At 46.0% G+C, this 13091-nt stretch overlaps 1 protein-coding gene across 6 annotated transcripts in view; it reads left to right on the top strand.

Annotated features, from left to right (window-relative positions):
* The window catches only part of LOC141257666 (cystatin-like), a 67006-nt gene that overhangs the window by 15272 nt on the left and 38643 nt on the right, over positions 1–13091 (top strand). For all 6 annotated transcript variants that reach the window (XM_073672500.1, XM_073672498.1, XM_073672496.1 and 3 more), the window contains exons 2-3: positions 362–582; positions 4988–5092. In XM_073672500.1, the coding sequence (XP_073528601.1) occupies positions 370–582; positions 4988–5092 (318 nt within the window). In that variant the 5' untranslated portion in view covers positions 362–369. The remainder of the gene's footprint in view (positions 1–361; positions 583–4987; positions 5093–13091) is intronic.

Below are 13091 nucleotides of genomic sequence, written 5' to 3'. Positions count from 1 at the left end.
TAGATTGTAAATGAATAAGATGCCGCCTTTGTCTGTATATAGTGATTCAAGTATATTGTGCTGCTCATGTAAGAGGGTGGGGTCCACTCTTGCACAGGGGCCCACCGGAGGATTCTTCTGTGGGCCAGTCCAAGTCTTTCTACATGCCTAACCTATCGTCTTTGCTGATTGTGGCTGTTTGTATACTTTGTATTGGAACGCCTTGTCAAATAGCTTAGACCCCCGTGGCACACTTTGTCAATAGCAGCAGCAGGTAGTTTATGGAATATTTTATCTGTAAGAATTTCTTCAATTCAAATGAGCCTTTAAATGTATACTTCTGTCTATGAGTTGACGTTTATAGATTTACTCTTTCTTTCAGGTAAAATCATGGCTGTATACTTGTACATGTGCCTTATTGTCACCTTGTGCCTTACGCTTACTGTCACTGGTGGCGGTATGTTAGTGGGAGGTTATGTGCCTATTGATCCCAATAGGGACGATGTTCAAAAGGCTGCAAACTTTGCTGTTACGAAGTACAATGAAATAACGAATGATGCCAACATCTACAAACTAAACCAAGTTGAGTCAGCTGAAAGTCAGGTAATTCCATTCCAAGGAGTCAATATTACAATGAGTGATGCATGTAAATTGTGCAAATAACACTACGAGAATAATGTGAATGAATTCATTATTAACTTACCACCAATAGATTGTGACTTTGTATAGAATACATTCTCTTCATTCCCCATACAAAGCAATGTATTTTCCTTCTCCATGCAAGATCTGAATAGTCCCCTGCAGTTCAAGTGAATCCAGACGCCGATCACCCTAGAGCCCAATATTAGTCTAGAGCCCCATATACACATTAGAATAATGTCTGCTAAACCCGCTAATATTAACAAGTTCAGCCAACAGTCTATTGTGTATGGGGGCTCCAGAACGAGCAGCAAGGGTATATTTTAAAACATAACTTTTAATCTAATTACTTATAAATATGCAACACTTGATAAAAGCAAAAAGACCTGTAGGGTCAGTGGAACAGTACAACAACATCCAGAAGACGTGTATGATGCCACAAAGGGATGTGGTATTGCATACAAACAGGACAGGTATAAAGCTCTACACGAAAAAAAATAGAGTTAGTATTGTGGAATTATAAACCTGTCCAGAAAAAAATTATGGACAATAAATGGAACAAAAGGCAAAAAATGGCAGTGCCGTCAACAATCAATATGCATCACAACTGTAGAGCATGGCGTGCACTGTATTGTTAGGTAATCAATGCACAATAGACATCATCCATATGCATATCAATTATAGAACGAATATACTGTGTACTAGACTGTTAGGTAACAAGTGCACAATACAAATCACCCCAATGGTGAATTAGACATATTAAAAACATATATAAATAGGAACGTCCTTACCCGTTGTTGAGTTGTCAGTAGTAAGTTGTCATGGAGTATCCTACTGGAAAGCAGCAGATATCAGGAAGGAGAGTCCCAGCTGCATATCAGCATTGGCATCTGGTTCTGCCCCTATTAAACCCTCATGGGGTACTGCACTGCCCTGGTTCCCCTGACAAGGGGAGTCCACAGCTACCACTGCAATAATCAGGCCCTGCACTTGCCCTTTAAATGCCTCTCATGCATCCCGACGCATTTTTTTTTCCTCAAGATTCCTCAGGGGACATAGCTACATGATGAAACCAGGTTCTATGCTATAGTGCTATAATAAGAGCCATCATCTACTCCACTACATTCCCTGCTGTGAACATACCATGATTAAGACTAACGTCGAAACACGTAGGTCATAACTCTTATTGTGCACTAATACCAGCATATGGTGGAGTATTATGTTTTAACTGCTAAATATAAGCTAAGTTTTACTAACGTTTTAGCAGTTCCCGCTGGATTATTTTGTATTTTTTCCTAGCATAGAACCCTGTTTCATCATGTAACTATCTCTCCTGAGGAATCTTGAGGAAGAAGAAATGCATCGGGATGCATGAGAGGCATTTAAAGGGCAAGTGCAGGGCCTGATTATTGAAGTGGTTGCTGTGGACTGCCCTTGTCAGGGCGGGAGCAAAGGGGTATCAGGGCAGTGCAGCACCCCTTTGAGGGTTGAATAGCGGCAGAACCAGATGCCAATTTTGATATGTTGCTGGGACTCTCCTCCCTGATATCTGCTCCTTTCCAATAGAATACTCCATGACAACTTACTACTGACAACTCAACAACGGGTGAGGACGTTCCTATTTATAAATGTTTTTAATATGTCTAATTCACCATTGGGGTGATTTGTATTGTGCACTTGTTACCTAACAGTCTAGTACACAGTATATTCGTTCTATAATTGATATGCATATGGATGATGTCTATTGTGCATTGGTTACCTAACAATACAGTGCACGCCATGCTCTACAGTTGTGATGCATATTGATTGTTGACGGCACTGCCATTTTTTGCCGTTTGTTCCATTTATTGTCCATACAATTTTTTCTGGACAGGTCTATAATTCCACAATACTAACTCTTTTTTGTGTAGAGCTTTATACCTGTCCTGTTTGTATGCAATAGTACATCCCTTTGTGGTATCATACACGTCTTCTGGATGTTGTTGTACTGTTCCACCGACCTTACAGGTCTTATTGCTTTTATCAAGTGTTGTGTATTTATTAAGTAATTAGATTAAAAGTTATGTTTCAAAATATACCCTTACTGCTCGTTCTGTAAAATTAGTGGGTTAGAGATTACTGGGTGTATATCACCCCTTGCTGTTTTGTCTATGGGGGAGCGCCAGACAACTGATCGTCAGGGAAGATGTTGATTGAGCATGTCCGATTTCACACTGCCGATAGCTTTGTGGTCTAGCACAGAAGACACCTCTGGTGACTGTTTTCTCATAGAGAATGTGTGGCCGGCTTAAGTTCAGCCTAATATAACTATAGGGTGACTGCAGAAGCATGTATTGAGGCTCCTGAGTCCTAAATATTTCTACAGGATCCCCCTTATAATTTTCATGTGCCATAATAAAACAGGGGTCTGTTCTGTGAGGCTCAGTGGTGATTATGAATCCTGCACTCCCTATAATTATGTCACTAGAGGTCTTCGTGCTATGACTTTATTTGATTGTCTGAAAGGAGTCTATTGCCAGATTCAAAGGTTACCTGTTAAATAGCTAGCAATATCTGGAAACCTTGAAGAAACCAAGACAAGTATCCCTTAAAGGGATAATACCATGTCAGCCTTTCATAGCTGAGACTGGATTTCTTCCATACAGCTCCAACCGCTGGAATTGGAGCCACAGGATCGGACTAACTTGCAGGGCTGCACTTGTGTTTCTGTAACTTCTGTTTAATTCTATGGGATTTATTCAACCAGAATAGCTCAAAACGCCATCAGCTTTTTCCCTAGCTGCAAAGACAGTGGTTGGAGTTTGATGGAGTATTCCCATTTTATCCATGAAAGACTAAAATAGCAATAACTCTTTGGGCTCTATTCATCATTTCTATTTTTTAAATCGCTTTTCTTTTTTTGTCTTGTGGTATTAGTTCCTGTTTTTAGCAACAAAATTCTTCAAAATTCTTCAAAATGGCGCACACTGTTGATGAATGTTTGTGCAAAATGGACAATGCTCTTTATTTTTTGTCTTTTAATTTTTTTTTGCAGCTTTTTAGCACAAAAAGTCATATGTTCCACTAAAACGTCGCAAAACTTGGACCCAAGAAACTCAGAGGGATGTAAAATCACTCCAGAGATAGGAGAGACGGAAATAGATTTTGCAACTTTTTAAAAACTCTCAATTGATGAATCAGCAGAAAACATCTGGAAATTCCAAACCTCATCAACAATGACTAACAGAAAAGAAAAATTAAAAAAATGCACAAACACATACAGCTCTGGCAAAAATTAAGAGACCTCTGAACAGTTTTCCTCTGGAAAGCACAGAAAGACTGGTGGAAAGCATGCCAAGATGCATGAAAGCTGTGATTAAAAATCATGGTTATTCCACCAAATATTGATTTTTGAACAGTTCCTGAGTTAAAACATGAGTAATTTGAGGTCTGAAAGCACTGTTTCTTTTTTAGTATTTTGACGCTTTATCATTTGCTGCAAATAAATACAATTTTTTTAGCTTTGAATTTCGGAGACATGTTGTCAGTAGTTTATAGACTAAAACAACAATGTACATTTTACTCAAAAATATACCTATAAAGAGAAAAATCAGAGAAAATGAAAATTTTGCAGTGGTCTCTTAATTTTTGCCAGAGCTGTATATAATATAAAGTTATAAAATGCGCAATTGAAAAATAGTTGAAAAACACAGAGAATAAGACCAAGCCGCATAAGACATTAGTCGAAAAGGGGGGTCCCTGTTGGCTTCTTCCGCCCACTCCCCTGGTGTGACAGGTCTCTCCCTACATGTATGTGAAGAAGAATTTGGCACTCAAATGGATTTTGTAAATCTTGAATATTTTAATGATGTGAAAATAGTACAGAGAAACAAACGTTTCGGTATGGTAAGATCTTCATCAGTGTACTTGCTTAAAGTAGAATCTATGTTCTTTAATGGGGTGCAGAGTCCAGCATCTGCGTTGCCAATGGCGCAGTCTTGTGGGAAAAAGTGGCAGGCGGTGCGAACGCGGTGTCCATCCGCTAGTTCAATGGTGCGCACATGCAGGGAGAGACCTGTCAATCACTGGCAATGGGCGGGGAGAAGTCACCTGCGGCTTTTAAATGGTTTTGTCTCCTAAACACTTCAGCCTTTCAGAGTAAAACATACATGGTTCAAATCTTGCAACCAATGTCTGGATACATGCTGCCTGTGGATCAAGCAGCATGTATCGGCTGTCAGGTTCCCTTTAAGTTTATTCTGACTCCACTACCATACATGATATAATGTATTTATTACTAATACAGTTCTTGGGTTTCACATCATGTGCACCAGCTGTATACATGTAATTACTTGTAAGTTGTTGTAATTGTAATTATTTTTTTATGTAGGTTGTTGCTGGAACAAATTACAAAATTGTTTCAAAGATTGGGAGAACGTCATGTAGAAAAAATCATGCTGCTGAATGTGATTTGGCCAATTCAGAAGTGACAGAGGTAAAATCTATTATAACCAGGAGCCTATATTCAGTACTTTCATTGTTTAATCCTATTAGATTGACTTGGGGTCCCATCAGAGATGAATTTATTATTAAGTGTGACTTTTTTAGAGCTACTGATTGATTTTAACTATTAAGTGGCAGCTGTAGTCCACCCAATTGCATACAATTCAATGCAATGCCTTGGACTGCAGCTGTAGTTAAATGGTTAAAATCAATGAGTAGAAGTTGGTGTAGCCAGCCCTAAGGCTTTTGGTGAGGTTTTAACATTTCATATTGTCTCTGTGCAAAAAAACGCAGCACTTTACAGTTCCATTAAAGTGGATGGGATTTATAGAAATCTCATGTCCACTGTGGGGTTTTTTTGTATTTTTTTGACTCCGCGTAAACTGACTTGCGATGCGTTTTGGAAATCCACAACTTGTCAGTTTCTGTTGTGGGTACGCTGAGTTTTATAAGTGGACTTACACTAGATGCAGAAAATGTGCAGGTAAAAAACGCATATGTGTCTTTAGAGTGATTCCACAGAGGAAACATAGTAAAAATGCATGTAATCCACACATGGCTGTATAAATAAAGTGTTCCCAAAGCCAGATACCAGAAATTATCAAAAACAAAGAAGCTTACCTTAACCCCTTCCCGATATATGATGTACTGGTACGTCATATTTTGTGGGTACTTCCTGCAGATGGATGTACTGGGACGTCATGGCGAGTGTGCATGTATACATGAGCTGTGCCAGCACAATCTCCTCAAGGAGCTTCACTGACAGCCGAGCTCATGCTGTAACAGCCAGGACCGGTGCCATCGCCGCCCCAGGCTGTTTACCCCTCTAAGGCCACGAACATATAAGTATTCGACAGTATTTTTTCTCAGGAGTGGGGGTCAAAACAAAGGAGTGGGTGATACATGCAGAATTGGTGACTTCTTTCTATTACACCTTTTATCTGATTGTTCCTCACCTGGTTTTGTCTCCCACTCCTGAGAAAAAATACTGACCAAATACTGACCAAATACTGATAGTGGGGCCGCGACCTAAATGCCAGTGACGCGCCCAGGGGATGGGGAGGACTCGGCATCCGGGCCTTGTTGCCTGGTCTTGGGGATGTCGCGGTAGTCGGCTCCCGGGCCCGTACCCTGGGCCTCTCTTTAAAAGGGTGGATAAATATGTGAAAGTTTGCGACGCCACCTGTGGTGTCTGGTGAGGACCACCAGCGCTGCGGCAGCCCACTGAGGCCGGTGTTAAGGCAGCTTGGGTGGTATAGCTCTCCACAGGTGGAGCTAGACCTCAGGGCAGCGTGGATGTAGGGATGCAGGACAAGGGAAACCCTGCCGGGACTGAAGAAGGATAGGCCAACACACAGTTCACTTCAGTACCTTTTACTGATGGAATTCCAGGCACATTCCGGAGCACTGTAGGGTGAAGGGTGCATATCAGGATCCTCCTCAGTGAGCGGGTATTGGGCCTCCTGTTTCTTGCCTTTGTGTAGTAAGTTTCTGACCTGCCTGGAGCTAGGCCTAACTTTTTGTCTCTGTCCTGCACCGGCTGACTTTGTGGTAGGGCCTTCTCTTGGAGTACACGCTCCCAGCTTGTGGGGCCTCTGTGACTCCTGGCTCTGGTACGTATCAGCTCTTGGGTGATCCTGGGACCTGAAGTCTTCCAGGGGTCTCCGGTTGTCTCTACAGGGGAATATACGGCCCTGTAGACGCGGACCCGGTGTCCGGTATATGTTTTCTGGGGTGAGCTTGTACAGCTCCTCTGCCCCCAATGTTACTCACTCCTCTAGCCTTCGGCATCGCTTGAGGCCCTCACATGGCTATACACACTAGCGGCAGCTTGCCGCGCTCTTATGGCGTGGGCACGCCTTGGGCTCTAACTGAGCTCCCTGAGTCTAGCTTGCAGGAGCCTCATGCTTCACTGCTGAACTATTAGCTGTGTTCTCTAGACTAGACTGAACTGCCTAGCTCCACCTTCCCTATTTATATCCCTATCGGGCTCCCTCTGGTGGTCTGAGGTGGAAGGTGGAGGTGTGTGTATGCTGTGGGGGCCTCTTGTGGAGAAATCCATTCATGCACCCCTCTAGGATCTGTGGCACTCATGCGCAGCAGGGGCGCCACATTCCCCCCTAGCAAAGCTCAGCACTCCCGGGCTGAAGTACATTTTGAAACAACAATATAACATGAACAATAACAATCTTCCCTTTATGGGAGGCACATTCTTAAACGTTGCATATAACATTAATAAGTAATAAATAGATATATGTATTGGAATAAGCAACCTAGAAGTCCAAGTCTCTTCCGGAGAGGTTGCTCAATGGGGCACTCCAAGGAGTGCAAATATTTACAAAGAACAGTCTTTGGGCTGCACATAGTCCTCAGCCACAGAGTTCTTAGGTACCCATACGGGTAATGAGAAGTAAATTGGTAAAGTGTCCATATCACTTGAATTGTCCATTAATGAAGGCAAAAATATAAATTAAATGCATATAAAAGGCAATGAATACATGGCAATATAAAAGATAATACAGTAAGATACAATACAATGCTATATAATACCCCAGGGGTAACTATTTACACTTGTCAGACGTTTAACTATTTTACTCAGTGTAAACAGGGGGTTGACCTAGTGTACTACGTGTAGACCTACGTGGTACTGGTACTGGGATGCGTGAGGCACTAGTATTTGCACTATCTCCCATTCTGTCAGTTTTAAGTGTTGGGGAACTGCAGGGTTGCCTTAGCCTCTATACAGGACTGGCAAGTATACCATTGGCTGGGCCTTCTTGCTCTGCTCCCACCGGGGTTCCTTCTTCCGGGAATTCTTCTTGAGCAGGCTCTTCTGAAGCACTTACAGGTTCTACTTGCTGTGGAGGGTCCTCTGGCTGTTGAAAGAAGTGGATCACAGGTATTATTACTGCTCCTACTAGTTGAGGCCAATCTGCCGGGAAATCTCCTAAGTCAGTATGGATTACTGCTTCTTTAGGTTCCTCCGGTACGGTGAGAGGCACTTCTCCTTGGGGCTTTAGCAGATCTGGACACAACTTCTGGTGGTCTCTAGATACCGTTGCAGTCGTTATTCCTCCGTCTTTACTAATTAGGCAGGTTTTCTTATTATCAAATCTTGAATTCAACACAGTGTAGGGTTCTCTCTCCCACTGGTCATCAAGTTTGTGGTTTCTTCTCTTCCTTTTTAACACTATTGCACCAGGTGTGAAGGGTTCTGCTGGGGCACCTCTGTTGTATTGAGCTTCCTGCTTGTCCCTCACGAGAGTGAGACTGTCTTCGACACAGGCTTGTACTCTTCTGTACTGCTCCTGTCTGGTCGTGTCCCAGTCCTCAGTGGACATATCTGCTTCTGGTTCTACTACACCAAGCTCCAGGTCCATGGGCAACTTTCTTGGTCTTGCTCGCATGAGATATGCTGGAGTGCAATTGGTGGAACTTACAGGTATGTGATTGTACAGATCTACCAGGTCAGGTAGTAGGTCTGGCCACTGGTTTCTCTCCTCAAGTGGTAAAGTCTTCAGCAGGTCGATGATGATGTTGTTCATCTTTTCACAGAGACCATTGCTGTGTGGGTGGTACGGTGTAGTTCTTATTTTCTTACACCCATAGAGATGGCAGAACTCTTTGAACAACTCAGCCTCAAAGGCCGGGCCTTGGTCCACCAGCACCTGCTCAGGGTATCCATGGGGTCTGCAGAAACACGCCTGGAACATTTTTGCTGCTGTCTCTGCTGTCAGGTCTTTGATGGGGGCGACCACCAGGAACCTAGAGTAGTGATCCACCATGGTCAGGGCATAGGAGTACCCTGACCTGCTGGGTGATAGCTTGACATGGTCCAGGGCCACGATCTCCAGGGGTCGAGTCATCTTGATGGGTTGCAGGGGTGCCTTCTGGCTGCTGTGGTCTTTTCTTCTGAGACTACAGGGTCCACAGTTTCGGCACCACCTCTCAGTGGAGCTGCGCATTCCTACCCAGTAGAATCGACACTTCAGCAGGGTCTCTAGCTTCTTCCAGCCAAAGTGCCCCGCCTGATCGTGGTGGACCTCCAACACCATTTGGATGTCTGTCTTGGGGACCACTATCTGCCATACCATCTCATGGGTTTTAGGATTGACGTACCTCCGGCACAGCTTCTCACGGTAGATAAACAGCCGGCTTCTCTCATTCCACAGCTGCTTTGCTCGCAGAGACGCTTCCTTCTCCAGGGACGAACCTTCTTGGGTTATCATTTCCTTGATACGGCTGACAACCGGGTCGCTGTCCTGGGTCTCCTTCCAGCTGTGGTGAGGCAGGGGGTTTAACGTCTTACCGCGAGGCCTCCTGGAGGCTCGTTGCTCGTGGACCATCCCATTCCGATGAAAGGCAGGTAGTTCAATCTCCTCCAGGTCATCCACTTCTTCTTCAGTGTCCAACTGGTGAGGCATCCTGGACAGGGCATCGGCGTTGGCGTTCTTGCAGCCCACCCGATACTTAATAGTGAATTGGTAGTTTGACAGCCGAGCCATCCATCGTTGTTCCATGGCTCCTAGCTTGGCTGTTTCTAGATGAGTCAAGGGGTTGTTATCAGTGAAGGCAGTGACCTTACTGGAGGTTAGGTAGTGCTTGAACCTTCCAGTGATGGCCCAGACCTAGGCCAGGAACTCTAACTTAAAGCTGCTATAGTTCTCTGGGTTTCTCTCAGTCGGGCGGAGCTTCTTGCTTGCGTATGCGATCACTTTCTCTTGGCCATTCTGCTTCTGACTTAGGACAGCTCCCAGTCCTTCGTTGCTGGCATCAGTATACAGCAGGAACGGTTGGCTGTAATCAGGGTAGGCTAGGATCTCGTTGCCTGTCAGGATCTCCTTCATCTCCTGAAATGACTCGGCTTGCTCCTTACCCCAGGAATGGGGGATTTCTGCCTTTGGGGACTGTCCTACCAAGAGGTCTTGCAGAGGGGCTGCTTTCTTAGTGTAGTCTTTTACAAACCTCCGGTAGTAAACTACTAGTCCCAGGAACTGACGTACCTCCTTGAGGTTCTTCGGCTCCGGCCATTTCTGGATGGCAATGACCTTCTCTGGGTATGGTGCTACCCCTTCTGGACTGACAATATGCCCCAGGTACTATACCTTTCTCTTGAGTAGGTGGCACTTTGAGGGCTTCAGCTTCATCCAATACCGGGATAGTGACTCAAATACCTCTGCCAGGTGCTTCAAGTGGTCCTCATACGTCTTGGAGTACACTATCACGTCATCCAGGTATAGTAACACAGTCTCGAAGTTGCGGTGTCCCAGGCAGCACTCTATCAATCTCTGGAACGTTTCGGGGGCATTGCCGAGTCCAAACGGCATACTTTTGAACTCGCAGAGTCCCATCGGGGTGGTGAAGGCCGTCTTCTCCCGATCCTCCTCAGCCACAGCTACTTGCCAGTACCCACTAGTGAGGTCAAGGGTGGAAAAAGTAATTTGCAGACTTTAAGGCAGCCAGGGATTCCTCAATACGTGGTAAAGGGTATGCATCTTTATGTGTAATGCGATTTACTTGTCTGTAATCTACACACATTCTCATGCTTCCATCCTTTTTCCTGACTATCACTAGGGGAGCTGCCCAGGGACTACAACTATCCCTTACTACCCCTGCCTTCTTCATGTCATGCAACATCTCCTTGGCTTTCTGGTAGTGTGCTGGTGGTATAGGCCAGTAACGTTCTTTGATGGGTGGATGGTCACCTGTGGGGATGTGATGTTGTACCCCCTTAATCCTCCCAAAGTCAAGTGGGTGCTGGCTGAATACCTGCGCGTATTCCTGAACCACCCGGTGTATACCCTGCTTTTGGTGGGCAGGAGTGGTGTCTGTCCCAACATGGAGCTGTTGACACCAATCCTCCACCTGGGTTGCCGGGTCATTATCCTCCGCTTCGTCTGGTGAGGTTAAGGACTCCACCGTGTGTATAGAGTTGTTATTTACAGCGTGTAACTTGGCAACAGTGGCATAGCATGGTAATCTGACCTCATCTTCCACATAGTTGAGAAGACGGACGGGCACCTTCCCATTGCATACATCCACTACCCCTCTGGCGGTTAAGAGTGTAGGTCTGTGCTCTGAGCTAAGGGGTTCTACTACTGCCTGGTAGCTCTGTCCTTTAAGACCTATTGCTGGTCTACACCAGATAAGCATTTCACTCATTGGGGGGATCACAATGGGTATGGGGTCTGTTACCCGCACATTACCAATCTCACCACCGGATAGCTTTACTTGCTGCTGGTACATCAGGGCTCGGATCTCCTTCTGGATCGCTCTTCTCTGTCTGGTCTGGTGGCGTTAGCAAGCTGTTGGAGCAAAAACACCACTTCCTCCAAATAGTTACCCACAATGTTAGTGCCTAGTACCATATTCAGTCCTGAGTCCTCAGAGACAGTCTCTACCACAATGAGTCCCTGGTCCTTCAGCTCCATTCTCCCTCCTTTACCATCACATCCTTTACCCCAACTAGGTTAAGAGGTAGGCCGTTAGAGGCATATACTGAAAAATCTGGGTTCGGGGGTTGGAGACTGTCCATGGACCAGTACCTCTTGTAAAGGACATCAGGCATAAATGTTACCTGAGCTCCAGTGTCCAGCAGGGCAGGTATCGCAATGCCGTCCAGGATTATGGACAGGAAAGGTCTTCCTCCCATGTACCTGCTGTGCCAGTCTGAGGGGCCTGCTGAGTCTATTCCTGGGTGTTGGCCCTTGGACCCAGGGTTTTCTCGCTTAAAGGACAGCTCTGGATGGTGTGTCCTGACTTGTGACAGCAGTGGCAGACAGGGTCCCTCGGTGGACGGCGTTGGTCGCTGATCCTCCCAGGATGTGGTGTTGTCCTCTTCCTCCTTCTCATCCAGGGGACATCCTCAGGGCTATCGGCTAGCAGGATCCTTTCTTCCTCCTCGGGCTCCGTCCGCAGCTGCAGGGCACTCAGTACAGTGTTCAGGGTTTTGCTCAGCTGATGCACTTCAGAGCGCAGGCTGTCCAGCTCACTAGGGGACGTTGCTTGCACCTTGGCTTCAGCAGTCACCAGGGAAAAGGTGGATGCTGCAGGCACTGGGGTGGCCCCACCCTGGTAACATTGGATAGCAGTTGTTTCCAGGGGCTTCAGTCCTTTTATAGCCATGTCCTTAAGGATGTCAAAGGTGGCATCTGGATGATCCAGCGACCACCAACGCACAGTCCTGCTCTCCTCTTGGGACCTTAGTCCCCGGATAAACTGTTCCTTCAGCATTTTTATTTCGTTGATGCTGGTTGGACTAACCTGTTTCAGAGCCCGCAGGGCCCCTTGTAAACGCCAGGCATAGTCCGGAACACTGTCCTCCAGGTTGCTGAGAGCAGTTGTAGAACCTCATCCGGAGGTCTGTCTCAGTACGATTCTCAAAGACAGTCTGTAATTTTTTAAAGATTGCGGACACTGACTCCTGGTCTGCGGCCGACCAGGTTTCTACTTCCCGCTCCGCAGCACCAGTCAATTGTCCCAATAGAACAGCGGCTCTTTGTTTGCCTGTCATAGAGTACATGTCCAGTATACTGCATATTTTCCATTTCAATCCAGACAGGGTATCTGGTTTGCCGCTGTACTGGGGGAGCCACTTCACTCCAGGGATGTACGGTAGGGCCATGGGTATGACAGGGGTTACAGGCCCTGCTGGTGGAGCGGCTGCTTCGGCCAGCTCGGCGTCGGGCGCGAGTTGAGCATCAGGGCGGTTAACCGGTATTCCGGCGTTGTGCTGTTCCTCGGACATCCTGGCGCTCCCCTAGTGAACCGTGGCCTACCTTCTTTTCTTTTCTTCCGGTAGGCCGCAGCTCCGCAAGTGAGGGTCTTCTTCAGGACCTTGCGTCGCTTGCATCCTACGTCAGAGCGTTCTGCAACGCTCCTTCCAGGACCTGGCGCTTCCTGGTTTGACGTCGAGGCGTGGGGCGTGTCCGGGGCTTCGCGCGCTTTTTGCAGGTACGCCCCTCAATTTCCCGCGGTTACGCCCTTCTTCC

This window comes from Phyllobates terribilis, unplaced genomic scaffold (assembly GCF_046119375.1).
Source record: "Phyllobates terribilis strain yellow unplaced genomic scaffold, ASM4611937v1 Scaffold_3__8_contigs__length_932513732, whole genome shotgun sequence".
NCBI lineage: Eukaryota > Metazoa > Chordata > Amphibia > Anura > Dendrobatidae > Phyllobates > Phyllobates terribilis.
Note: the sequence above shows the minus strand (reverse complement) of the source record. Positions and strands in the feature narration are given on the sequence as shown.